The following is a 26,124-nucleotide window of genomic DNA, read 5'->3' as shown; positions in this document are numbered from 1 at the left end:
TGGAGAGAGTTTCTGTCAGCCTCCCTTTCTATCCTCTATTGGAACCACATGTCAGCTCTCCCCAAAACACGGCATGGTCTGCTAAACTGGCACTTAATGTGATCCAGCGTTTCTGTCATCCTCAATGCACAAAGGAAAGAAGCAGCAGGAAATGCTTGCCCCAAAGCGAGTGTTGATCTGTTCCCATTTTGAGAATTAGGAAAATGAGAGAAGCTTTGAAAATCCTGTCACTGCAGCTTTTTTCATCTCGAACAATTTTGTCTTATGTGTCATCTAAATTAAGTGAATCATCCTGAAAGAGTGGCTGGCAGGACTGGCATGCGGTCATTAAACCCAGATGGAGCTGAATAACCCACACCAGTCCCATTGCTGGGTCACAGAACTGCCCTCCTCAAGGCTGTTTGGCACTTGTATCAACAGAACACTTTAACTTCAGCTATTTCCCACTGGATCGGGATTCCAAAAACACATCAAACATGATCATGATCTGATCATGAACTGTATACTCTATTCTTATGACGGACATAGTTTTAGTTAAACATCAATGTCAGAAAGATTTAATGAGCAAAATTATGTTTTCACCAGGCAGAATTTAAATTTGACTATTTGATTGGTTTGCAATTTATCTAATACATCCAACCACAGAGCCAGCTTCAGGAACTTTTATTTTTTATTTTTGTCCAAGACATTTAAATGAAACAGTAGCATAACATGTACGTTGACTCATAATTCATTAGGCTTTGTGGCCCTGCTCTGCTGTCAGACCCCAGAGCTACAATTGATGTCTATGACAGAGAAAAACCTTGGAAATTCATCATCAGTCCAGGAGTGAAGGGCTTGTGGTTACTTAGTTGGTTTTGTATTAGCAGGGCTGTCACTTGCCGCTGATGTATCGAGTGACATTTGACAGCCTTTTCAGCCAGCCTACAGCAAAACACACATTTAAAATTACACATTAGACGGCCATGTCCTCTCAAATACAAACCGTTTCACCTAACATGTAAGCTATAGGCTTAAACTAAAGAATTGGCACACATAATGTTTTTCTGGCATTAGAATTTTAGGAGACACTTGTATGGATCCAAAAGTTGCCAGGCCCGGTTCAGTTTACTAAAACCACACACTACAGATATATTTTTAAATTAGAATTAAGGATGCATGAATGTTAAAATTCTGGCCGATACCAAAATTATGGTTTAAAACATCTAAATAAATAAAAAATAAAACACTACAAAATATTTTTTTAATGCAGCAAGTGAATTGAGCAACTCTTATAATGCCCAACATATTTAGTTAAAAAATACATTTAACAATGTTTTTTTTTTTTTTTTTTTATTATGGTGTTTTAGGTGAATATTATGATGGCTAAGGTAATCTAAATTCAAATCTAAAATTTGAAAAAAATGAGCAAGTAGATAAGAAATATATTAAATAAATACAAAATCTCTGATATCAGGAAAAAACAATATGAAACCCTTAAATTGCTAAAGAGAAAAAGCAATACATAAGCAATCAGCAACACAAAATGCAGTCTATTTGCAGAGATTTCTGCAGAAGAAGGTGGTGACGTATTTGAATGCACAAAGTTGGGAAATGGAAAATCATTTATTGACTGGGGCTACATATATACATAATGGGGCTAAAACACTGCATACACTGAAACTATGAGATTAACATTAACATATACTTAAATAAACATGTTGCACACCCTCTTTGGTAATTAATATTACATCATTTTTACAGTTTTAGTTCATCCCAGAAATAATTTTATATTAAGGCAAGTTGTGTGCAAAGCCCATTATGGCTCATTGGGTTTCAACAAAATCACACAAACAAAAGAGATGCTTCCTTAGGGAAAGGGGAAGGGTCCGGAAACAAGATGGTTCGTTGCCATGAAAACATCTGGAAGCCTGCAAAAATGAAATCGAAATTGTACATTGAGCATTTAAAAATGATGTCTTTCAGTTGTGTTTCTGAGTAACACTAGCATGCGGTATGTGCAGGCATGCTAAATGTTTGTTGGCTCAGTGATGTCATCGCAATTGCAGCTGCGCGGTCATGTCGGCCAGGATAACAGGCTCCCGGGGTCTTTGGTTTTCATGCGCAGGGCCACCAGGCCTGAGGCCTTGTATTCAGACTCTGGTCCGGGTTCAAAGGAATGGGCCCCCAGGCTTCCTGGGAAGCCATGGAGCGAGTATATCCCGTTGATGCTAGGGTGGTGGCTTGGGTGGTGATGATGATGGTGAGGATGGCCTGCAGAAGCAGACATACCCATAAGCCCGGGTAGGTTGCCATGAGGATGGGGATAAGGGGACATACAGGATGACGCCATGTTTTCCGTGCCCAGAACACAACCACTGGCCGCTCCGCCTACACCTCCCGTTCCCGCACTGCTTGGCCATAGGTTATTTTGCATCTGTGGACATAAAAAAAACACACACACAAAAAAGACATTATTGAATTAGTCTAATATGTATTAGAATTAATAATAATTATAGAATATTGTCTGGGGAAAGAACATAAATAAAAAATAAACAATAAATATTTATAACTTTTACATTACTTTTTGCATTTTAGTAACCGATATATAGATTATGTTTATGTGTAAATGCAATGTATCATGAGACCAGACTGATGTCATTGCATCAGATAAAAGGATACGTTTACACAACACTAAAAACACCACTAAATGTACTAAAACGAAAAGGTTTTTCTTTTCCATTTATTGTGTACCGAGGACAACATTGTCAAAACGATCCGCATTCACACGGATCCACAAAAATGACAAAAAGCTGTATTATCCATGCCAGGCCAGTAGTTGGCGGTCACTTTATAAAGAAAAGCTACTCACCTTTATTTGAACATTTAATACACATGCGCATAATGTCATCCATTTTCACATCATACCTTTTTTCAAAAGTTACCGTTTCCAGGCCCCCAATAGCTGTCGTGTTAATTAACTAACAAAAGTTTGGGTTAAAAATGGTGTTCTCCGTGTTGTTGACCACAAATATAATCTGTTACAATGTTCATTATATCTCCAACTAAACCAAAGCAACTCCCCAGTGTATGCTGAAATACTACACCAAAAAAAAACATGTGATTGTTCTCAAGCTTTGCTTACACTCTCTGTGTCTTCTGTGTTTGTGTATTCGTGTGTGTACCTGGTATGTGTCGGAGCGAGGGAGAAGGGAGATATCATATGTAGCAGCAAAGTGGTTTCGCACCTCTTGCATCTTCCCGTAGCGCTCTCTTTTTCTCCATTTGGCCCGTCTGTTTTGGAACCACACCTGGGGAAAGAACGTTAAGCTGAAGTATTGGTTGAGACTTCAGAATGTATAAATCTTTTCTTAAGTTGTACCAACTCAGGTATATTTATCAATTATACTACATTTTTAGACTATTAGACTACATCAAAACTGACAGTAAAGACTTTGACAATGTTACAAAATATTTCTATTTGAAATAAATGCTGTATTTCTGAACTTTCTTTTCATCCAAGAATCCTGAAAAAAAAATTATCATGATTTTCACAATAATAATTAAGTAGAACAACTGCTTTCAACATTGATAATAATAAGAAATATTCTATTTCATTTAATCAGCATATTAGAATGATTTCTGAAGGATCATGTGACACTGAAGACTGGATTACATTTTAATATTGATTGTTAAATTTTTTTAATTTAAATTTTAATAATATTTCAAAGCATTAATATTCTGAATGTATTTTTTTGATTAAGTGAATGCAGCTTTGATGAGCATAAGTGACTTTCAAAAACCTTGAAAAATCTCAGACCCTGCATTTTTGACCAATAGACAGTGTATCATGACTTTTTTAATGCTACCAGTCTTATTTAATCTTATATTCCTCTTACACATGCATAGCTAGCGGCCTGTGGAACACACCTGCACTCTTGCCTCTGTGAGCTCCGTCCTCAGTGCCAGCTGTTCCCTTGCATACACATCTGGGTAATGCGTCTTCTGAAAGATCTTCTCCAGCTCCTCCAGCTGAAAGGTGCTGAAAGTTGTCCGGTTTCGCCGCTTCTTGTTCTTGCCTGAAAGGTCGATGGAGTCAGCGATGGAGTCTCCAGCCAGCTCGTTGGACGGCTCTTTCAGTTTTCCGCAGCACTCTGAGTTTAATGCAGGATAGCCAAGGGGCTTGGGTAGGGTCTTATCTCCTGCTGACACCATGACAGAATGAGTTACAAACAGGCAAGATTTGCCACTAAACACAGATCCGTGACCATTTAGTTTCTAATAATGTGCACAGGGTAATTAAACATACGTTTCTGAGTAAGTACAGTGCTTTTCTTGTCTCCTCAACTCCTGTTGATGACTGTTTGCTTTACATTTTTATGCATTATATAATATTTCATAATCTGATATAGCTAGCTGTCTGGCAGTGCTAAGTGACCTCAGGTTAACAAAAAAAAAGCATGTGAAAAATGTGAGTTTTAATTAAACAGCAAACAAAAGTATTTATGTATCCCACAATTTTGTATTTATTTATTTATTTATTTATTTATTTATTTATTTATTTATTTATTTATTTATTTATTTATTTATTTATTTTATCCAAATTACTTTGCAGGTTTTGGTTACTCTTTATTTTAAGATGCTATTTTTACAGTGCAATTATATATTTAAGTTCTAAGTATAATTAACTACATGTGCTTACAGGGTTAGGGTAGGATTAAGGTTTGGTTGAGGGTTAGTTGCATCTAATTATGCATAATTTACTGTTAAGTATAAATGTTACAAGGACACTGTAAAATAACGTGTTACCTAGGTTTTAATATGAATATATTTCCTAAATATAAAACATCTTATATCTAAAAAAATATCTAAAACATCTAAAACACATATTGTTGATATGTGATAAATGAATAGCAATCACTGTATATGTTACTGTAAGCCGTGTAAGCCATCAATAGACTTTCTGTAATATACTTCCTGACTGGAACATAAAATCAAAAATATCTCTGCTTTTTATTAAACATAGTAGACCATTAAACCAACCTTGAAAAGACAAACATTTCCTCCTTCAAATATTCTGTCTGTTTTTGAGTATTCCACATACTTTAAAAAGGATAATAAAACACACTGTCAGTTGAGCTTACTGTTTTGATTAAGCTTGAAACCTGAGATTGAATGGCTTGAGTTTAGAATGAATGTAGCTTTTTTGCTAGCTCAGATACTTTTTTAATACAATAAAAAAGCATGTCATTACAAACTCCACAGCTTTTTCTGATGTGACATTAAAAGGTTGTAAGAAGTCGAAGAATTTTGACGACAACAACAACAGAAAAAGATCCGTTAAAATCACTATAATAATAAACATCATTGAAACAGGACGTTTGCTTTTCTCAAGAGAATATAAAGGATGGGAAGTGCTGTTTTAAAAGGAAAAAAACATACAGCTTTAGTTTTTTTTTCTATCCAAACTAGAGACATTGAGAAAAATTGCAATGCAATATTTGTATTCCTCATTTTTATTGAAGCAAATTAAACACATGCTTCATTTACCCTCTATATGTAAATTGATGTTTTCAGATATCTTTATGCAATTTCTCATAGTTGCCTGAATGGATAGAATGGAGAGATAATGTTTAAACCATGATCATAGGTCAATAAAATGAAAAAAATACATGCAGCTCTATATAAAATTCATACAAAAAACAAAAAACAAATCTTGTTTGTGAGACATTACATAAAATGATTATATTAAAAGTATCTGATAGGCACATCTAAAGCTCATAGCTAAGCTTATTGTTTGATAGTGAACGATGAATTGATGCTGTTTCCTCACAAAATAGAGTTAACTTTAGAATAGATATTAAAAACATCTGACCTTGGGTCATAAAATGTCCTCAGGCAGTTTGCTTTACAGCTCAATGTGTCTCTTTGCTCAGTGATTACAAGTAGCAAAAAAGAATTATGGTTCTTCCTAATTTAATTTTCGCCAAACAGAGGAAGCCATTTACTAGAGCTATATAAATTTAAAGTGAATTATATTTGATCTCTTGAAATAGTTTAGGAACTAAAATAAAAACTGCTTAACTCACTTTTAAGAACAGAACTGTCAAGAACAGTTTTATACTGTACTGTAATTTATCTATCAACTTTTTATCCATTTCCTTTTTCATGTGTAGTAAATATATCCTAAAATGTCTCTATAGCCTCCATAGCCTGATGAATTAATTATTTACCCAATTATTGTAAAAATGACAAAATTGTTTTTGAGAATAGATAGTAAAGTAAGTGCAGTGTAGACTTTGACTATAAGATATATGATATATAAGATATAAGTTAAACCCAAAACCACAGCAGCCATATAGCTATAAAAAACAGCCCTGCATTTGTTCTGTTCCTTATACTGTAACTAAACTAGTTCCTTCTGACCAATCAAATCCAGGCTATATTTGTTAGACACACCCCATAAGGTATAAGGTTCCCAATTAAAAGGCTAAAGATACTGGCTGAACAAGTCTCGTGATCTTAAAACAAATAGGCCTGAGTTATTCCAGAAATGGAAACCTGTTTATTGATTTATGGAAAATGGTAAATATCAACAATATCGTTTATAAATTAAACGAATTTAAAACCCACAAGCATACAACCGGTTATGTCATACATCTCAAATGAAAAATCAATGTTCGTCTTTAAAATATGTGACAAAAGTAAGCACTTTAACGCGAACGAGTCAGGCCTCAAATCTGCGCAGACAAATACAGTTTTGCTTGAATATTGGATTTGTGCAATAGGCATTCACATCGCAATGTTTTAGGCCTGCTATATAGAAATTAAGACTGAAATAAATCATTCTAGCCCTGCGAGAGAATAAAAACAATTAAATCGCCTGTTTTTAAATAAGTGTCAATAATCCTATAACTTTATAAATGCTTTATTTTTATCATTATGGAAAAGTCTGAGGACGAATTGGGAGAAGGCCTGAACTTAAACTACTAAAATACACAGTTCTAATATAAGAAATCATTCAGCCGTTAAAAAAAAGTCCATCTTTTTTTCCAAGATCAAAATAATAAAATATCTAGTAGGCTAACAAATATCTCTACAACTTCATTAAAACATTTTAAAGCCTATATAACTATTGTAAGTAGGCTAGATAGCCTTTAGCGAAAGTATAACCTAAATAAAATATATAATAGGCTAAATTACAAAGTTTTGTTATTTAGAAAATCCATTGAACATAGCAACGAATACACTGACTTGAAGATCCAAATATCCAAACATCTTTTTTTTTTTCATTTTAATTTTTCAAAAAACTACTAGAAACCCAAATACCAATCAAATACGATTTCTTCATATATTCATGTGTTTAAGATGTCGGTATCTTTCTTAATACCTTATTGTTACGTGTTTACTGTTCGATTATTGAGACATCTCGTATATTTTTAGTAATGGTAGATTCTTATATATTTAGAACTTAAGACTATTAAGCTAATAAATAAATGAAAAAATGACATTAAGCCGACCGTTTCCAAAATGCTTAAAGGTAGACTCCACATCAATCGAACTAGACCGAAAAAACTAAATTAATAATTAAATGAAATATTAAAATAGGCCTAATCTACCTCTAATCATCACGGATAAACACCATTTTATTTGATCTAATATCATTTTAAGAGAAATTTGTATAGGCTATTTCAATTTTCAATTGCCACAAACTTTTAAGATATGCCATTAATGTCTTGACACATTTCTACAGTTCTACATAACAGTCCGTTATTAGATGGGGTTTTTCAGATGGAGTTTTTGAAAAGTTTTCTAAAGTTTGTGAATTAATATTATTATAGCCTATTGTGTGTGTTTGTGTGTGTGTTTGTGTGTGTGTGCGTGTGTATGTGTGTGTGTGTGTGTGTGTGTGTTTTTTATCCACCGCTGACTATTGTGAAAACCAAAATTACCACCAGAACTTACCATCGGAATTAGTTTCATAAAATGACGAGTTCTTCTCAGTGATCGAAGAAGGTTTTTGATCCTGATTCATATTCTCCATAAATTTGCTATGTTTTCCAGGCGATGCGCGGGGAGTTGTTGTGCTGACGCCGTGCGTAAAGTCCGCGGAGCCGCCGTCCGCGTAGCGTCCCATAAAAAACTCATGCCGATGCGCTAGAGGAAGATGCGGAGACTTTTGAAGGTCGTCACACTGAAAGAAAGAGCCGGAATTATGCTCCAAACCCGGTGAGTTCTCCGGCGTGATCCTGTTTGGAGGCGAGGAGAAAGACAAACAACTCTCAGTCTCCATCACCTCGTCCCGAGCACGAGAACGCAAATAGTGGACTAGGATGCTATTAGCAGGGGACAAGTTAGTGTATAAGCGAGCGCGATGGGGATTTTTTCCCCACTTCTTCATTTCAAGTGGGTGGGATTTAGAGGATCAGAAACAAAGAACCGTGAATTGGGAGGGAGAGAGTGAGACATCGGTCTGATTCAATACGCCCAGAAATCAATCACGTGCGCGGCTCCTGTCAATTAACCATTTACCTCCAAAACATTTTCTCTTATAAAACAAAATTGTTATGAGAGATAGGACAATGTGATTAAATCGAGTAATTGTGGCTGGCTGGGCCCTTATAACTTTAAATCACCCAAGTTGTATACCGAATCCAGATTTGAGGAGTTTCGATCCAGGAACATTTTACGCGTGACGCCGCCGGTCGCTGTCAGAGGCGATGATCGATCAACCCGGTGATCGCGCACTACCCAAATAAATGCCCTGAATGAATGTGATTATGATTTATCTAGGTAGGAAGCCTACATAAAGGGTCGATGACAAAAAAATATATTTTACAGTCATATTTACGGATCTATGACCACCCAAATGTAGGCCAGCCAGCTACTGCTGAAATGCCATTATGTCATTTTTAGTTAGGCTGTGGACAAAATAGGCCTAGGCCTATAATTCAGAAATTAGGCCCAGTCTGCGTTAAAGAGACATCGTTTTTTTTATGGATGAACATGAACGAGGTTTGGTTATTTGGTTTACAGAATGAAACAACTAGGCTATGTGAAACAATCATAGCCTAAAGCAACAGTAAAACTATAGTAGCTAGACTGCCATATAGAATTTCAGACAGGAAAAAAAATATATACTTAAAAAAAATTATATATATATATATATATATATATATATATATATATATATATATATATATATATATATATATATATATATATATATATATATATATATATATATATATCTCATTCATTATTTTATAGTTACAAATGAGAAAACATTTTCAATTCCGTTTTTTTACGTCACAAGAAAGTTTTCGAACCACACATATCATACAGGCTGTATATACATAACCCAAAATCTGTCGAAATAATTAAATGCCCATATAAAACAGCTAATTTATTTATCGGAAAACAGGGAGATGTTAACATCGCCAGTTTAAACATCACATTACACAAGAAATTAAGAAAGTTTATGACCAGTGCAGCATTAATATGTATAAAATAGCTAATATGTTTAATATTAAAAAATATTAAAAAGCTGATCCAGTTGTATCTTTATTAAACATTACAGAAAATGTTAAATCTTTGATATAAAATGCATCAGTGTGATCAACTCACCTGTCACTTCTTTCCACTTCTATCATCGCAAAAGCACAGAACTTCAACTTTACTGATACAGAAACAATTATCAAAACCAAATATCTAATGGGATAATGTCACTATCGTTCTTGATTTTTTGTAGAAGCATTGGGTTTGCTGTAGGGGTAAAACGAAAGTCTGCTGCATCCATTACTTGTTCTGCTCGATCTTCTTAAAAATACATTTAAAAGACACTCAAGCAGAAACAATTGTGTTTTAATAATAATTTTGTTATTTTGGGTTTAAAATTAAAAGCGTTAGGAATACCATAAACTGCAGACTGTCCACCAAATAATTCCCTGCGGGGGGGAAACATCACCTTCCATGTGGAGTTGCTTCAGTTCGGACATCCAGAGATCGAATTAAGACATTCAAAACTGTTGATATTGACTTGGCTGCTCAAATCTCTGCAAAAGATCTCTAAACATAGAGCACTTAAAGGGCTTGCGCTGCTTTCCAGGATGTCTAACAGTTTTTTGGATATCTAAGGCCGCGTGGAGCCAACCTGACGGACAAGTGTGTAAACATCAAGTCCATTTGCTCGGTCAGCCCACATAAGAACCGCTTCATCCGACGATGAATTCACCAAGCTAACAGACTTTGGGAATACGGAAGAGATCATATCTCGTTCACATTCCTCTGACAAGTTGTTTTGTTGCACTGCAAACTGCATAGTCTTTTGAAAACTTAAATTAAATACTGATTCACTTGTATGTCACTGAGGTCGTATTCTTCGGCAAAACTAAACACATGCCTACATCTCATATTCTGTTATTTTGTTGCATAAACTTCTATTATAAACGTCTCTCATGAAAGTTGGTTATTGTGGTTTGTGTAGGCTATGAAAAGGGACATATACTAATTTGTAATGGGCAGAGAGTAAATTTTGTTTGTTACAAATAAGGAGAACAGAAAAAAAATTGAATTAGCGGGATGCCTTGAGCAAACAGCCCACATTTAGCCGTGCGCAGACGAGATTGAAGATGAAAAAGAGAGAGTAAAAACGCCGTCTTTCATTATAGTGATCCTAAAAGGCACCAAGAGCCCCGTTAATAACCGAGCAGAAGTTAATCAAAAGGACATGACCGGCCAGCCGCTCGTGGTTGCAGTGGCATGTTTGTAACCCGATTAATGAAGAACATGACTTAGATTATGTTGTGGGAGCTCTGGAAACATGGGCGAAAACTGGAGACCCTCTGAGTAGAATAGGACCACCGCATGCTGTCTATAAAATGATACTGCCACATCGAGCACGATTAAATACACGGAAAGTTGAAGAAAATGGAGAAATGCGTGTAATTGTTTAAAAATAAATTATAGCTACATATTGGTGAGACTGCAGAAAGGTTGTCACAAGAGCTACATCTAAGGGTTTGGAATCAAAAATCCAATTACAATTTTTTTCCCGTCCCAGTGGCTTTGTTTGTTTGTTTGTTTGTTTGTTTGAAACAGTTAAATTATTTTTGTAACACTTTATTTTAAGGTGACGTACACATTACTTTATGTAGGCCTACTTAAATGATAGGCTAGATAATTACAACTAACCCTAAACCAAACCCTAACTTTAACTACATGTAGCCTATTTAATTAATATTACTCAGTATAGGCCTTAAAAAAAGGGTAACACTTTATTTTAGTGTCCTTCTTATGTTACATGTACGTACTATTATAAAAGTAAATTATGCATAATTACGTGAAACTAACCCTCAAAAAAATCCTAATCCTACCATAACCCTATGTAATATATATTACTCAGTACTTAAATATATAACAATATATATAATTAAACTGTAAAAATGACAGAAAACCTTTAAATAAAGTGTATCCAAATAAAGTTTAACCAATATGTTTAAATTAAGATTATTTTGTGAATTTTAATAATTCAGTTTAGTGCATGCTTGTGGAATGTTGTCAAAAAAGGTCAGCTTTTGTTCATTTAGCTGTTTATGCCGCTTGGGCAATAATATAGTGTAAATGTGCAGTATCTTTTTTGAAGCCATTGTGCCAATATAATTTTTTTGACTATTAAAAAAAACCTAATCTAAGAAATATTCACTGGAGTAAAAAGTGTGACAACTAGCCCCACTCTCCCGATACTTCAGTATGTCTTTGTTATGTGAATACTGTACTGTGTATGCAGTGCACCCTGAACACTTCTCCTATGTGTGATCAGCCAAGAGTTGTGATTCTGGCACAGTGTTAAATGGCTGAAGTCCCATAGAGAACATTTCCTGAGGTGATGGCGTGTTCTTGAAATCAAAAACCCAGTGGAGAAAATGTACTCCAGAAGACACGTTTGGAGTAAATATCGACTCTGAGTTGGCTGGATGGCCTCAGGAACCAGTGCACTCTTAACTTTGGTGTTGACAGAGTTGGCGTGTGCACAACCACCACAGCCATATCATTTGCATCTGCAGGAAAGCAGACTAAGAGCTGATGCTCTCCTCTACTTCAATAGCTTGCTGATATCATTAAAATATGACAACCGGCAATAGAGAAAAAAAAATGCAATTTATGATCAAACAGATCAGCAGCCATTTTAGAGCAGAAAAATATGTTCAGAATATAAAACATGTAGTTAAGCATACGAATGAGTCTCCTTTTGAACTGAATATGATTCGAGTGTCAAAGAGAACGGCTGAATCCTGAAAAAAGATAAGAACGCTATTCAATTATAAAGGTTTTCACTGAGAGAGAAAAAAGAGGTTCACAGCGTCCGTCCTTCATTAAAAGACCCTGATAACCTAAACTCCAGCCACCAAAACTCTGCAGGTTATAGATCAGGAGGAAACACCAATCTCTGCCCATGCTGTAAATCTCCAGCAGCTCTTCGGATTTCTGGTAAGTCATCAAACGGCTGACCCTCGCTCCGCCGCTTGCTGCGGCTTTGTGGCCACTCTTGTTTCCTGAACCTGGGGCAGCTGAACCTGTCCCTGGCATGACCTCACACAGGAAATCAGTCCAGTCTGTGGCCCACAGTCTCTCTTTTCCCCTTTCTCCCCCTCTCGTTTTTTTCATTCCATTCAGAGCAGACAGTTGGATGTGACCCTTCTGAGACCTTCAATTCACACACCGCTGGACCTAAAGTACCTGACCTATTAGTTCTTCTTATCTGTCATGAGCAAGAAACCAAATAAAAGTTGTTCAGTGTGGCTGCAGCTCTGAACGAGAATTGAATAGAAAATGTCTTGTAAATTATATGGATGGATGGTTAGGTGGAAGTATGGATGGACAGATGACAGATGGACTGATAGATAGATAGATAGATAGATAGATAGATAGATAGATAGATAGATAGATAGATAGATAGATAGATAGATAGATAGATAGATAGATAGATAGACAGACAGACAGACAGACAGACAGACAGACAGACAGACAGACAGACAGACAGACAGACAGACAGACAGACAGACCGACGGACAGACGGACCGACAGACCGACCGACAGACAGACAGACACACAGACCGACCGACAGACGGACAGACGGACCGACAGACGGACAGACAGACCGACCGACCGACCGACCGACCGACAGACAGACAGACAGACAGACAGACAGACAGACAGACCTGTAGATAGATAGATAGATAGATAGATAGATAGATAGATAGATAGATAGATAGATAGATAGATAGATAGATAGATAGATAGATAGATAGATAGATAGATAGATAGATAGATAGATAGATAGATAGATAGATAGATAGATAGATAGATAGATAGATCACTCTAAAAATGCTGGGATTTGGTGCTTTCTACAGTTTAAGGGGTTGGTTAGAGATTAGGATATGGTTTCAACAAAACCATGCAGCATCAGTTGTGTTTAAACAGGGAAACCTCTGTGCTCTTAACAATCTGATTCACACACTCTGATCATGTGTGGACGGTCTTTATCATTCCAGCCTACAGGTTTGCATTGGAATATGTGGAGGGGAAGGGGCAGTAATTCAATTATGTGCCCTGCATGCAGAGAGATGATCCCATATAAAGAGGATGGCTTTTCCTCTGAGGGCTCTTTCTCTCTCTTCCGCTCCCTCTGTCCAGCAGTTTGATGGCCAGCTGAAGCCCAAGCTCTGATTGACAGCTGCCGACCCCCAGGTCATAGCACATGACAGAGGGAGTCTGGGAAGCGGGAGTTTGTTTCAGAAAGCACTCAAGAAGGGCCTGTCTGTATGTGTGTGTGCGGGGGATATTGGGTAAGAACAGACTGACTGTCCCCTCAACAACCCCACGCTATTTCGCTGGCTCGCTCCAGACTGCATGAGAGTACTGAGAGATGCCTATATTTCCAAACAGAGTTTATGTGAATGCAATGATGATGTTCAAAGTTAAATTTGAACTCATTTATTATTTACACATTATTAACATTAGTATGAGGAACACATTCTCTATTAACTACAACTTTTGCCTCTAGAAAATCCTAATTTACAGATAATTCAAATTAGTTAGGTAGTTTTAGTAGCATTTAAGTTTAGGTATTGGGTTGGATTAAGGGATGTAGAATAAGGTCACGCAAAAAAAGGCATTAATATGTTATTTATACGTACTTATAAACAGCCAATATCCTAGTAATATACATGCTTATATACATAGAGAGAATTGAAACCTAAAACAAAGTGTTACCAAAAGCGTTTTTTCCCCGCAGGAGTGCCTTCGAAATTTTCTTCCGAGAGGAACTTTTTGTACCTTTTAGAAATTGAATGTCTATTGTTGTTTATACGTCAGAATCGATTCCTTGTTCAAATTCATGAATTGGATGTTGAATTGAATTAGCATGCCGCAGAAGAAGTTGAACTAGAATTTGGATTTGGATAAAAGGAAGAGGAATTTACTGAATAGCAAAATCATAGAAATTCCACACAGGCAATTTATTCTGAGAAATAAAAATGTTCCTGCATGGTCCACAAAAGTTAATCTAATAAATATGATTAAATACAAATTTGCATTTGAAACTGTAAAATCAAACATAACTCTTTCTAATTAACTTTACTTAAAGTCTCACCGTAATTGTAAAAATCTAGTACTATTCAGAATACATTTTGAATGCCATTTTCAAGCAAAAAAACCCAACATTAAATTAATAATAAGCTTTGAGGAGGGAACGATCTTAGAATTTTGGCTCATTTCCTCCACTAGTTATTTTTCTCTCTTTGCATTCACTGATTTCACAAAGTCATTTTAATTGTCAATACAACTGAAACATTTAAGAGAACATCACATAAGCTGACTTCATAAACTGATGTTTTTGTTTGAACTCACCATTATGGTGATCAGTGTTCCATTTGGTTGAGCACTTGGAACTTCATTCGAATGACTTATCTTTCTATTGATGCAGCAATGCAACAAGAAATCACAGTTATTTGGTTTTAAAGGAAGGGAAACAATCATATAGTTTATATAAAATATATTTCATGTCAATTAAGGACCTTATACAAATTTGTTGTGAACACTTCAAAAAAGCAATCTGTTTGCATGTTTTTTTTTAAAGTAAATCTAATTCGATTTTACAGTGTATCTACAAAATGTAACAAAATTTGCTTAGTTAAAAATGACTCATATAAATGACTATGAATTTCAATTAATTTCAATTAAACTTCTTATATTCAAATTTGAAGTGCAGTTCAGCATTCTTTTTGCAAACTCAAACCTGGAATTTAAAAAGCATTCTTAATTCAGTTGTGAATATCCCTATATATTACCCATATCTTTCAGTCAAACAAACAAAAAAAACTAGGCCTATATCGCATGTACAGCAAGCTGAGCTCACTTAGCAGGCCTGACTGCTCATCGTGCTCTTATCATTCCTGTAAAGCTGAGTGACTCTAATCAGCGACATGCCTAAAGATCCTCGCTTTCCTCCTCTCTGACTGCAGGAATCCGTAAACAGGCTCCTCAGCGAAACCATCTGGGTATCAGTTGACCTGGCTGCCGTGGACGCACGCCACAGCTAAAAAATAAATAATCCCTAAATGTGTTTATACTGAAGGGGGGGGAGCTGGTGGCGGAGAGTCTCTGTGACCTGTGGCTCTGATTCAATTAAAGGTGCTCACACAATGACCATGAAGAAGTTTCTGAAGCTCAGATGCTCAGCCATGGGATTTTCATTAGCAGCAGCCTGAGGCAGGGACTCTCTTCTCAGATATGGATAAATCCGGAGAGTTGGCTAAGCATCCCATTTTACCTCTCCTCTGTTCCATGCAGGCCGGACCTCTGTTCTAAGTCAAAACATTCCTTGAGCACCATGTCCCTCTAAATATAATTTTTCTGGTATGCAATTTGTACTGCACCCTGCCCTAAATCCATAAAGCCTCTCAAACATGTTATTGTAGATTTCTTCTAAATGTCTATTTTATTTTTCAGTAATTCAGAGAGTTTAAGGTCCTTGTCCCTCCTGATATCCCTTGGATTAAGAAGAAGGAAGTACCTACTTTTTTTTTTTGAAGGATGCAATCATGCCAATTTTGCTCTGAGAGAGACTGGTTGATTTGTCTTAAAATAAAGTCTACAAAGAAATTTTTTTTTTTTTTTTGACCATGCCAAAAATAACACTGTAAAATTTCTGCAAGCTAAAAAACAAGAATAATTTACAGTCTTGTGCATGTTGTGTAGCTATACTATCATTCATTCATTCCTAAATTTTGTTTTCCTAAAATAGACCCTTCTTCTCGACACAAGCATTGTGGCTGTTTCATGAGTCATGCGTATTCGGGACAGAAAGAGCCCTTTTAAACTGTCACCGAAAAACGAATGAGTGGTCATGTCGCTTCAAAGCTTTAAGTTAAATCCGTGCCAGCTTTCTGTCTGTTTCGAGGAAGTCACCATCGAGTCATGAAGCGGCCAATAATAGCTTCAAGTCTACTGTTCGTGAATTAACAATCAGCTTCACTGTCATTTCTAGCAGCCTATCCAGAATATTTTGGAAGCAGTCTACACACACATTTATGGTTACATTAGGGCCTACTTCAAATAAAAATATAGGCAATTGTAAATATATATATACACACACACACATAGATATTCTCTCTTTTTTATAAGGATCTAAGAAATGCTCCTGAGTAGCCTATTGCAAGCAATGTTATTTCGCTTTATAGAGAGATCATAATACGCGCATTATGCTTTATGACCTGTTAATTGCTAAATAGAGTTAAGTATACACATTACTATTTGTTAAATTTAAAAGAAATTGGGAGCTACAAAAACTGTCAAACAGGCAAAGGGCAAAAATATATAGGCCTAGGGATTAAGCGAAATGACAAACAATTATCCTTGCAGGTTTTTTGTCGCAAACAAATACATTTTTGGCTGCGTGGAATATTACAATTATTATTATTATTATTATTATTATTATTATTATTATTATTATTAGTCTACTATACAGTGAATCCAAAATAACAGTTTTAATTGACTGAGCATTTGGAATACTGCGCCATTTATATTTTAAATTAGTTATAGGCTACATGTTTCTGTTCGTGTCGTAGTGAATCTTTTGGCGTAATTCTACTTAAACAAACGCCCACCTTTTAAAATGATTGCTTCCAGCGCCCCCGATGCTCTCTGAATACCCCTGTTGAGAAACGATGGACAAGCCGGACTCTGAAGGACTGATTGGTGGATGAGTGGAGGAACAGCTGTCTGTCTCAAGCCATCGTCCACGGAGAATGAAGGCGAGTCCACTTACAGTTAAACATTATTGTTACGGCTTTAGGTCGTTTAAAATAGGCCTTTATTTTATGTTATGTTATTTGTATAGCCTATATGTGCATTGGTCGTTTGGTTACAAATGAGAACAAAATGTAATAGGCTACATTAGGAAAACGTATACATTATTTAAATAAATAAAATAATTAGGGGAAGATGACCTCAATATGCATTTACTGATAAAATTACCCCTGTTGAGGTAAAAGAAAAAAGTAAACATAAAGGTTCAACCCCGGTCCTTTTCCCTTCAAAAACTATATTTCGCCTCTTCAAATCTAAATGAATTAGGCTATGTGCTCACAATCTCCCATTAACAAAACATATTAAAATGAAAAAAGAAAATAATAGAAATACAAACATCACTATCAACGAAGAATAGGATAGGACATAACCTTAAATCTACATATTTGATATTTAGATTACATGTTTCTCGCATGTGGCAATTGGCTAGTCTTCATTAAAAATGGCAACATTTCGAACTAAATTATTATTATTTTGTTAAAAATGTATTCAATATAAAAAAGGCAGTAGCCTATATACATTTAAAAAAAATCGAAATGTTTTAGAATAAAACGATTAATTTTAAATCATACAGCCATATGATTTCGCCCATTCACCTTTCCGTTGTTTTTTCCTCGTTATACGGTCTCTGGTGAAATGTAGGCTAGATAACTTTTCAGTAAATGACCAATTCAATAAATGTGTTTTGGATGAGATAACAGTGCTATGGTCAAGAGGGAAACGTATCGTACTCCAGGGGGCGCTCATTGGGTTTCTTCAAACGCCAAGAAGCAGGAAACAAAAACAAATTAAATGGATTTTTCCGCTAGCTTTTATCAGAGGCAGACAGAAGTGAAGTATTTTTACTTTCTACTTAAGTACATTTTTCCAAGTATATACTTAAACGGTGTTTTCTTTGGAAAACTTGTAGGCTACTTCCCTACATTCCAAATCATAAAATATAATGTCATACTTTTTACTGCACTACATTTCATAAATAAAAGTGTTTTTTTTTCCCCTTCCCCTTAATACTAAATTACATTAAAATGTAGTACTTACTTGTACTCAAGTAAAACTTTGAATTACTTTTACTTGAGCAAAAGTATACAGTAGCCTACAACATTTTTAATGTAATTTAGTAGGCTATTAAATTATATTTAATATGGAACGTAGTGCAGTAAAAGTATGACATAATGCTTTGTAATGTTGTGAAGTAAAAGTTTTTCTAAAGAAAAACACTGATAAACTATAGACACTGGAAAAAATGAAGCAGAGTAAAAATACGCCACTAAACTGTCCTCCTCTGGCTTTCACTCTATGGCGCCAAAAGAAAAACAAAAATCTAAATAAATTATTGAGAATAAATACCTTTATTAAATAAAAATACCTTTTAAACTATACATCTGTGAGTGAAGGACACATGACACTTAATGGGGCTTTCATGTGCCATCGGAAAATTCCCAATTCTGAAGTCGTGATTACGAGCTCGTCGCATTTATTCAAGTTCCTTATTGTCGGAAAGAATCATGCTTACTCTTGCCTACTTGGGGAAAATCTTATTAAAGACTTAAGGGCTTATTAAATGATAGGCTATTTAGCATCCCATTCAATGACAATCATATTCACCAGTCAGCAGACAAATTTGGAATTTCGGTCAAATAGGCTACAGTCTATTTTCGCTGTGTGTAAAACACATAGGGCTTACAAAATGCTTCAAAAGGATTAGTCATATATTTAAATATGCACTATACTTGTGATGCAGCTGTTTTGGAAAAAAAAAACTAATAAAGAATGAAAGCAATCATTCCCACTTCCGCCATGTTTAAAGTTTGTGGCCCGCCCTTCTCAGTGGTAAACATGACATGGGAGGGCATTCATGTCTAGGAATTAGGAAACTCATATTTATGATAATTCTGATAACATGTGAAGACAGCATAACAATCAATCACATTATAATAGTCCTACTTTGAGACGCATAACTAAATAGCAAGATGGATCATACTTTCTTAAATATAAGAAATGGAGCCTTCAGATTAACAATGAATATCTGTGATGAATACAGGCATCAAATTAATACCACATTTCAAATTGCAGGTATTTGCAACCTTGAAATACAGTGCAAGAGGGAGGACAGTGACCTAAATTTGGCCCGTGGCCTTTGGTTGCGGGACCGGTCTGAATGCCAGACTGCAGCAGCTGTGCAAGCGTAACTGCACAGGAACAGCTCGGGTCATCTTCACGTGCCCCGGAGCTCATCCTGATGGCCCGAGGCACTGGACATGCGCTCTGACCCCTCACAGAACCACCCAGATGCTGGGCATAATGCAACCTTTCATTTGCGTTGCTGTCTATCTTCTGTTTGAGAATCGAATTCGTACATCCGCAGGACTGAAGTTGATTTTTTCAAAAAGGACACACAGACACTCACAATAACATAGGGACTTGTGTACATACACAGGCTCACACACAAAACAGACCAAGCACATTCACAGACTCTTCATGGCTACACTGAGGTTCAAGAACACAGAGAAAAGGGGAAAAAAGAAACGTTTTTATTACCAAAGCTCTTCTAACAGCAATACAACCATGAAGATTTCAGCACTCAAAAGCAACTATTCTCACTTCCAAAAGAGGCTGATGAGAAACCACATCACACATCCTAGCAGGAACATTACTACTACTTCATGTGAATTCAATCCTCTCTCTAAATGACAGCGACTGACCTTGAATTAGAAACGTTTGGAATCAAAACCTAAACTGTTTGGAAATACTCTGCACCTAAAGCAATGAGAAGCAGATGACGATCAAAATCAGCATCAGATTAATGCTCCATTTGCTAAAAGCCTTTCACACAAGTACAAAGGAATAGAAGGGAGAGAGAAATAGAGATTTTGAACCTTTTAGAATAAAGACGCTAAAGTAAATTTGCCATCGCATTCAGCAAAAAACTTTAATTTTAAAGACAGAATTGTGAAGGAGAAACAAAATTAATGAAGAATCCATAGAATCAAGTTGAAACAGACTAAGCAAAACTCATCACAAGGACCTAGCTATCCAGAATGGAGAAAAAAAATATCTTACTTTAATAAGATGAAAATTAAGAGTGTATATTATACACTCTTAATTTTCATCTTATTAAAGTAAGATATATATTATATATACAGAGCAAGTGTGTCATTGTTATCATCGAGTAGGCATATAAGCCCCTGTTTCTAAGTTAGCCAACTCAAAACATCAAACAAAATTATGATTTATGTAGTTTTAAAAATACAGATTTGAAATAAGCATTATTAGCTTAAATTGACATCTGAGTCAAATGGACACTAACAAACATGCAGCTATGTTGACAAAATAAATCTTATATGGAAACATAAGTGTGCATGCACGCACGCACGCACGCACGCACGCACGCACACGCACACGCACCCACCCACACACACACACACACACACACACACACACACACACACACACACACACACACACACACACACACACACACACACACACACACACACACACACACACAAATCTATGTATTGATAATGGCACTACTGCCCAACTGTGCCCTGGAGACTTACATCCTTGAAGCAGTGCAGAAAATCTAATTTATTGAAGCGCAGCAGCAGCTGGATTTGCACTTCCGAGAGAGGGATTCCGTTACAGTCAACGGAACTTAAAGGGGGGGTGAAACACTCAGTTTCAGTCAGTGTCATGTCAATCTTGAGTACCTATAGAGTAGCATTGCATCCTGCATATCTCCGAAAAGTTTTTATTTTTTTAATAATTATATATGAAAGATGCGCTGTTCCGAGTCTTTCCGAAAAAAGCCGAGCGGGTGGGGGCGTGTCGTGTGAGCGGAGCTAAATAATGACGTGTGCAGCAGCGCGCTGTGTGTTGAGTCGAGTGCATCCCTAACAGCGGAAAAAAACTTTATTCAAAATAAAAATATGGCTTTTAATCGGATACAGCCATACATCTATGATCCGGAATCAGACCCAGAGGCTGCAGTTGAACAGGAGCAGCAGCAAAAACGACTAGAGCAGGACGTCTGTATGTGGTAAGTTACAAGTTATACACTAACTATATAATATGCTTAGCGGCTTGTGTTATTTACATATTTATACTTGAATTATATCGTCGTATTTTTGTCTTTGAAGGTGTACATGTGGGAAGTGCAGTTGTGCACGTGTGTTTGTGTGTTTACGCGTGGTTTGTGTAGACAGTAAGGTGACTAAAAGCAGTCTCACTCACCCTTCTAACGTTGGGACTGCTCCATCCTTCAGCATTAGGCGATTGGGAAAATTCGGCGTCGAGCTGGGCCTTGTTTATGAAACAGCGAACAGATATAAACATTCGCGCAACTCAGTTGCTGATCCGGAAAAGCAAATTACATCCACTGTTGCCTTAACGCGGGGTTTTTGGCGAATCTGTGCAGGACTGTCTTGGTCTGGCAACCAAAAACCCACTTTTTTGGTGACATTGTTATGTGCTATGTGTAATTGTCACCTGTCCAGCATCCTACAAGCCCCGCTTTGATGGGCGTAGGCTGTTGCTTTCGCTCTCTCCCTCGCTCTCTCTCACGCGCAGGCTGTTGCTTTCGCTCTCTCCCTCGCTCTCTCTCACGCGCTTCCGGTAGAATTGTCCGTAAGGCCCATACAAGGAAATTCCGCCCCCACTAACGTCAATGGGGACGCATGATCTCAAAAAACTTGCCGAAACTTATGACTAACCGGAAGTAGTATTTTTGACAAAGAAATACTCCCATCAAACGTCCACCTTAACTTTTGAAACTTTGTCTATGTTTAGTATGGGATTCCAAGTCTTTAACAGTGTAAAAAGATCAGTATGCATGAAACAGCATTTCACCCCCCCTTTAAACTGGGATTCTGACTGCTGAGGGAGAGTGAGGAGGTTTAGCCTTTGGGCGAAGTCTACAGAGCACCAGCTCACTCACTACCCTGCACATTGTCCTCAATGTAGCATTTTGAGAAAGATCCAAATCTTTTGTTTTTTTTGTTGTTGTTGTTGTTGAACTGCACGCATGGTCCACCAGCTAGAGCAGCCACACAGCAGATTCAATTTGTTTTGTTTGGTTTATTATGTTGTCTTATCACATTATTTTTATGTTGTTATAGAATAAAATTGTTAATTTATTACAATAAACCTGTCTCTAATTGCATGTTGTCATGAACAAACAGTGACAAAACAGATCAGTTTTTAGTTTATTTTGATTTAATACTAGAAAAAAAAGGACTCAATGGGAGTCAGTTGTGCACTCAGTACCAGCTCTGAAGGATTCAGTAACTGGATGAACAGGATTCAAAGTACTCAGAAGGGAGTTGACTGACTGACTCCAAAATGGATCCCAAACTATGTATGTGTGTGACAGAGATATACAAATAAAAGTATAAAAGAAAATATGATTCGCTGTTCATGGAGACATGATTTGATTCCCTAAATTGCTCATTTGTAACATACTCGATTTTGCACAAAAGTATGTTGTCAATAATAAACAATAATAACTAATATTGGGTTGTCTGCTTTTCAGATTTTCAAACCATGACTAAGCAATTATTCTGGCAATCCACCAGATTTAAAATTGTATGTATAACTACATGAAGTGGACTGACAGAGCTTCCACTGCAAACAACATAGACGGATGTCAGTTTTCAGAACATGCAGCACAGAATCTTTAAAACACTGTGTCAAGTTAAAGACAGGGTGATTTGATTTTTTTTTTTTTTGCTATGCTGTTTGAAAGTCTCTTCACATCCTAATAGCAATCACAAGGTTAAAGGTGCACTATGTAGTATTTTTGCAGTCAAATATCCAAAAATCACTAGGCCAGTGTTATATATTTTTGTTCAATTGAGTTCTTACAATATCCCAAATGTTTCCAACTATTTGTAAATTGTGAGAAATTGCTATTTTAACCAAGGACCCGGGACGTCTGAGGGAGTCACCTGTCAACTGCGTCATATCGTCAAAATCTTTATTTGTGTTCTACTGAAAAAACAAACACATCTACATGTTTGATGGCCTGGGGGTAAGCAGATTAATATAACATTTTCTTTTTTGAGTGAACTATCCCTTTAAGGGGTGAAGATGTATATATATATGTACAGTCTTTGGAAGTCATAGGACCATACAATGTTCGTCCAATGCAATGATATGATGTCCTACCTGCCTGTTAACGTACGTATGCATTTTCATACATCCACCCTTCTCGCACAGACATTCCACGTCATCAGCGCGTTTTGTCAGTCACAGAGCATCACAAACAAACAGCAGTCGCATTTTTCAGTTCCTCCTGAACAAAACAATAATTCCTATGCTCCGTTCACGCCACAACTACCTTAATTTGGAAGAGATGGAAACACTGTCATACTCGGAAGGGTACATGATTCATATTTATGCGTTTCAATGGCAACACCATCAATGATTAAATTAATCTGCAGCAGTATAAGACAGTCTGGGATCTTATGCTTTCAAAGCTAGATCGCCATTGCCAGCCTCTCCTAAACATACCTTTAAAAAACGATTTAAAAGTGCATTTGGAAACACTGAGTTCTTTGCCATACACTGTTAAACAACTGTTGTGTGGAATGGATTAGCTTTTCTTTGAGCTGTAGAATTTGTTCTTTTGAAGACCCTATTCCCCAGAACCCAATCCACGCTCTCATACCGATTCATAACAGTTCGCAGCAATTAAATAATCATGCCACAGCACTGCCGCACACTCTAGCAAGATCACATTGATACACTCCGAATTTTGGCAATTGGGAATTTGGCTATTTACATTTCGCATTTTCTTAATCTGCAAGTGTCATCCAGTTCAATTACCGACTCTTCCCTGACTGAATTAAATTTAACAATATAATGAATGATTCTATCTAATATAATACATTGACTCAGCTATATAGATGTTACTGTAATTTTCCCTCAGTAATGCAATTGTAAAGAGAAAATTATTTGAGAAGTTACACATATGCTCAAACAATGGATGTCACTGATGAAAACGATTATACACATTCTGTATAAAGGTCCTAGATCACATAATTTTCACAACTCTTTTGGAAAGACACTTTGTTAAACATATTGTTAAACAACACAATTATAAACACAAAAATAAATATGTTGCTATCAGTGTTGGGTTTAGTTACTTTGAAAAGTAATGCATTACAATATTGCATTGCTCCCTTAAAAAGTAACTAATTACTTTACTTAGTTCATTTTTTTGAAAAGTAATGCTATACATTACTTTTGTGTTTTTTTTTCACCTGGGCTGGGCTTGATTTTTTATAACAAAAAAAATTATATTTTCGAGCAAATGTAAAGACCGTTTCTCACCAAAAGTAGATAAGCCTTAGGTAAAACTTCAATAAAAACAATCATTAAAGGTCAGCAGCAAGTACATTGGTCAATAAAGTAAGATTGAATGCATACAAATATTTAATTTATTTAACATATTTAATTAATGGAGGTATTGGAGGTATGGAGTATTCTGATTTTGCATTTCACAGATTTTATTCATTTTAAGGAATACTGATTTTTTTTTCTTTTTTTCGTGCTAATGAGATTTAGTAATGCTCCCATTGAGCCTGGAACTATACAATAACCATCATGCTTACACACAACAACTCCACACTTACGATTTTCAGCATTGGGTTCAGCATAAGGTTTCAGCATTGGGACAAGAGAGCGGTCAGTCAATAAATTGGAAAATAAAGTAACTTAAGTAATTTTAAAAGTAATACATGACTTGCTGTAATGCATGATTGGGTAGTTACTTGAAAAAGTAATCTGATTACGTAACTCAAGTTATGGCAATGAGTTACCCCCCAACACTGGTTGCTATACCCTGACTATGGACTATAGAGCCCTGGCTGTGACCCCTTCATGGCCAAGCACCCCCCAGACCGCAGGCCCCTGTCTCCAAATGCAGTATCAGGTCTGCAGGACAGCTGTCCTTCTCCCCATCTCCTCTCCCTTCGTCTTAACTCTCTCTCTCTCCCTAGTGCTTTCAAAAGCTCCCTGTGTCACCAGACTGATTAAAACAAACACTGCTCATATTTTGGTATCTAATCCAATTGTGCTCTTTTTCTTCAAACTGAGCCTGCAGCGCGTGGGGTATTGGGTGTCTGGGACCCCCGTGAGCCCCCCTCTTTTGTGGCAGGGCTTCGATTTCAAACACTTTAGGACATCACATAGGGGGAGCCAAGCGTAAATAAAGACTTACAGCGGCTCTTTTTTCAAAAAGTCAAGGTATGAGTGGAAATATTTACCTTCTTTTCCTGTGCAACTTTATTTGACTAAGATGGCTTAAAATAGTGACCGGCATCTGTAGTGAGCTTGTGTTTGTGTTCGGAGTATTTGTAGCCATCGGCTGGTACGGGGATAAAAGGAAGGCCTCTTTCAGGGGTGACCCTGGTTATGTGGCCGGCTGCTATGGGGGTGGATTGCGAGACTTGTCCCATGTTTATTGTTTTATTAAAAGGGGCATGTTGAGCTTGTGAGGTCAGGACTTTTCCTGATATCCTGACTTAAAGTAGTAGACTTGTGTATGCAAAGGCCTGAGCAAAAGATCCACACATGCAGTCATAATTACAGATATACAGGACTCAACATGTGGTTGCTTTGTTTACCATCTGTAGTAAAATCTCGCAATCAAAAACGTTCAGCTTGAGAGCTCACAAACTCTCCACTTGGCCCCGGTTCTTGTTCAAATGAGTCTTCCTCCACATGATCTGACCCTCGAATGTTGCCAGGTTATGACAAGAGCATTCTAGCATT

The 26,124-nt window shown here is 36.5% G+C and overlaps 2 protein-coding genes across 4 annotated transcripts in view; one reads left to right on the top strand and one right to left on the bottom strand.

Moving 5' to 3' along the window:
* The window catches only part of gnai3 (guanine nucleotide binding protein (G protein), alpha inhibiting activity polypeptide 3), a 354,328-nt gene that overhangs the window by 38,433 nt on the left and 289,771 nt on the right, over positions 1-26,124 (top strand). The window lies entirely within an intron of this gene.
* On the bottom strand, positions 1,346-8,372 carry alx3 (ALX homeobox 3). 3 transcript variants are annotated; one of them, XM_067412658.1, is made up of 4 exons: positions 7,945-8,372; positions 3,910-4,184; positions 3,165-3,290; positions 1,346-2,416 (listed from the first exon to the last, which is right to left on the bottom strand). In XM_067412658.1, exons 1-4 carry the CDS (start codon positions 8,270-8,272, stop codon positions 2,057-2,059), a joined length of 1,089 nt encoding a protein of 362 aa, XP_067268759.1. In that variant the 5' UTR covers positions 8,273-8,372; the 3' UTR covers positions 1,346-2,056. The 3 variants fall into 3 exon arrangements, with proteins under 3 accessions (XP_067268759.1, XP_067268761.1, XP_067268760.1); XM_067412660.1 differs by having other exon boundaries at positions 3,228-3,290; XM_067412659.1 differs by having other exon boundaries at positions 3,910-4,181.

The sequence above is a fragment of the Pseudorasbora parva genome, chromosome 13, assembly GCF_024679245.1.
Source record: "Pseudorasbora parva isolate DD20220531a chromosome 13, ASM2467924v1, whole genome shotgun sequence".
Classification (NCBI taxonomy): Eukaryota; Metazoa; Chordata; class Actinopteri; order Cypriniformes; family Gobionidae; genus Pseudorasbora; species Pseudorasbora parva.
Note: the sequence above shows the minus strand (reverse complement) of the source record. Positions and strands in the feature narration are given on the sequence as shown.

Coding starts and splice junctions, on each gene's coding strand:
- alx3 (XM_067412658.1), bottom strand. CDS start 8,272: ATGGAGACTGAGAGTTGTTTGTCTTTCTCCTCGCCTCCAAACAGGATC. Junction 3,291..3,909: donor TCACAGAGGCAAGAGTGCAG/GTGTGTTCCACA, acceptor TTCTTTCCCCAG/GTGTGGTTCCAAAACAGACG. Junction 2,417..3,164: donor CTCGCTCCGACACATACCAG/GTACACACACGA, acceptor TTATGTCCACAG/ATGCAAAATAACCTATGGCC.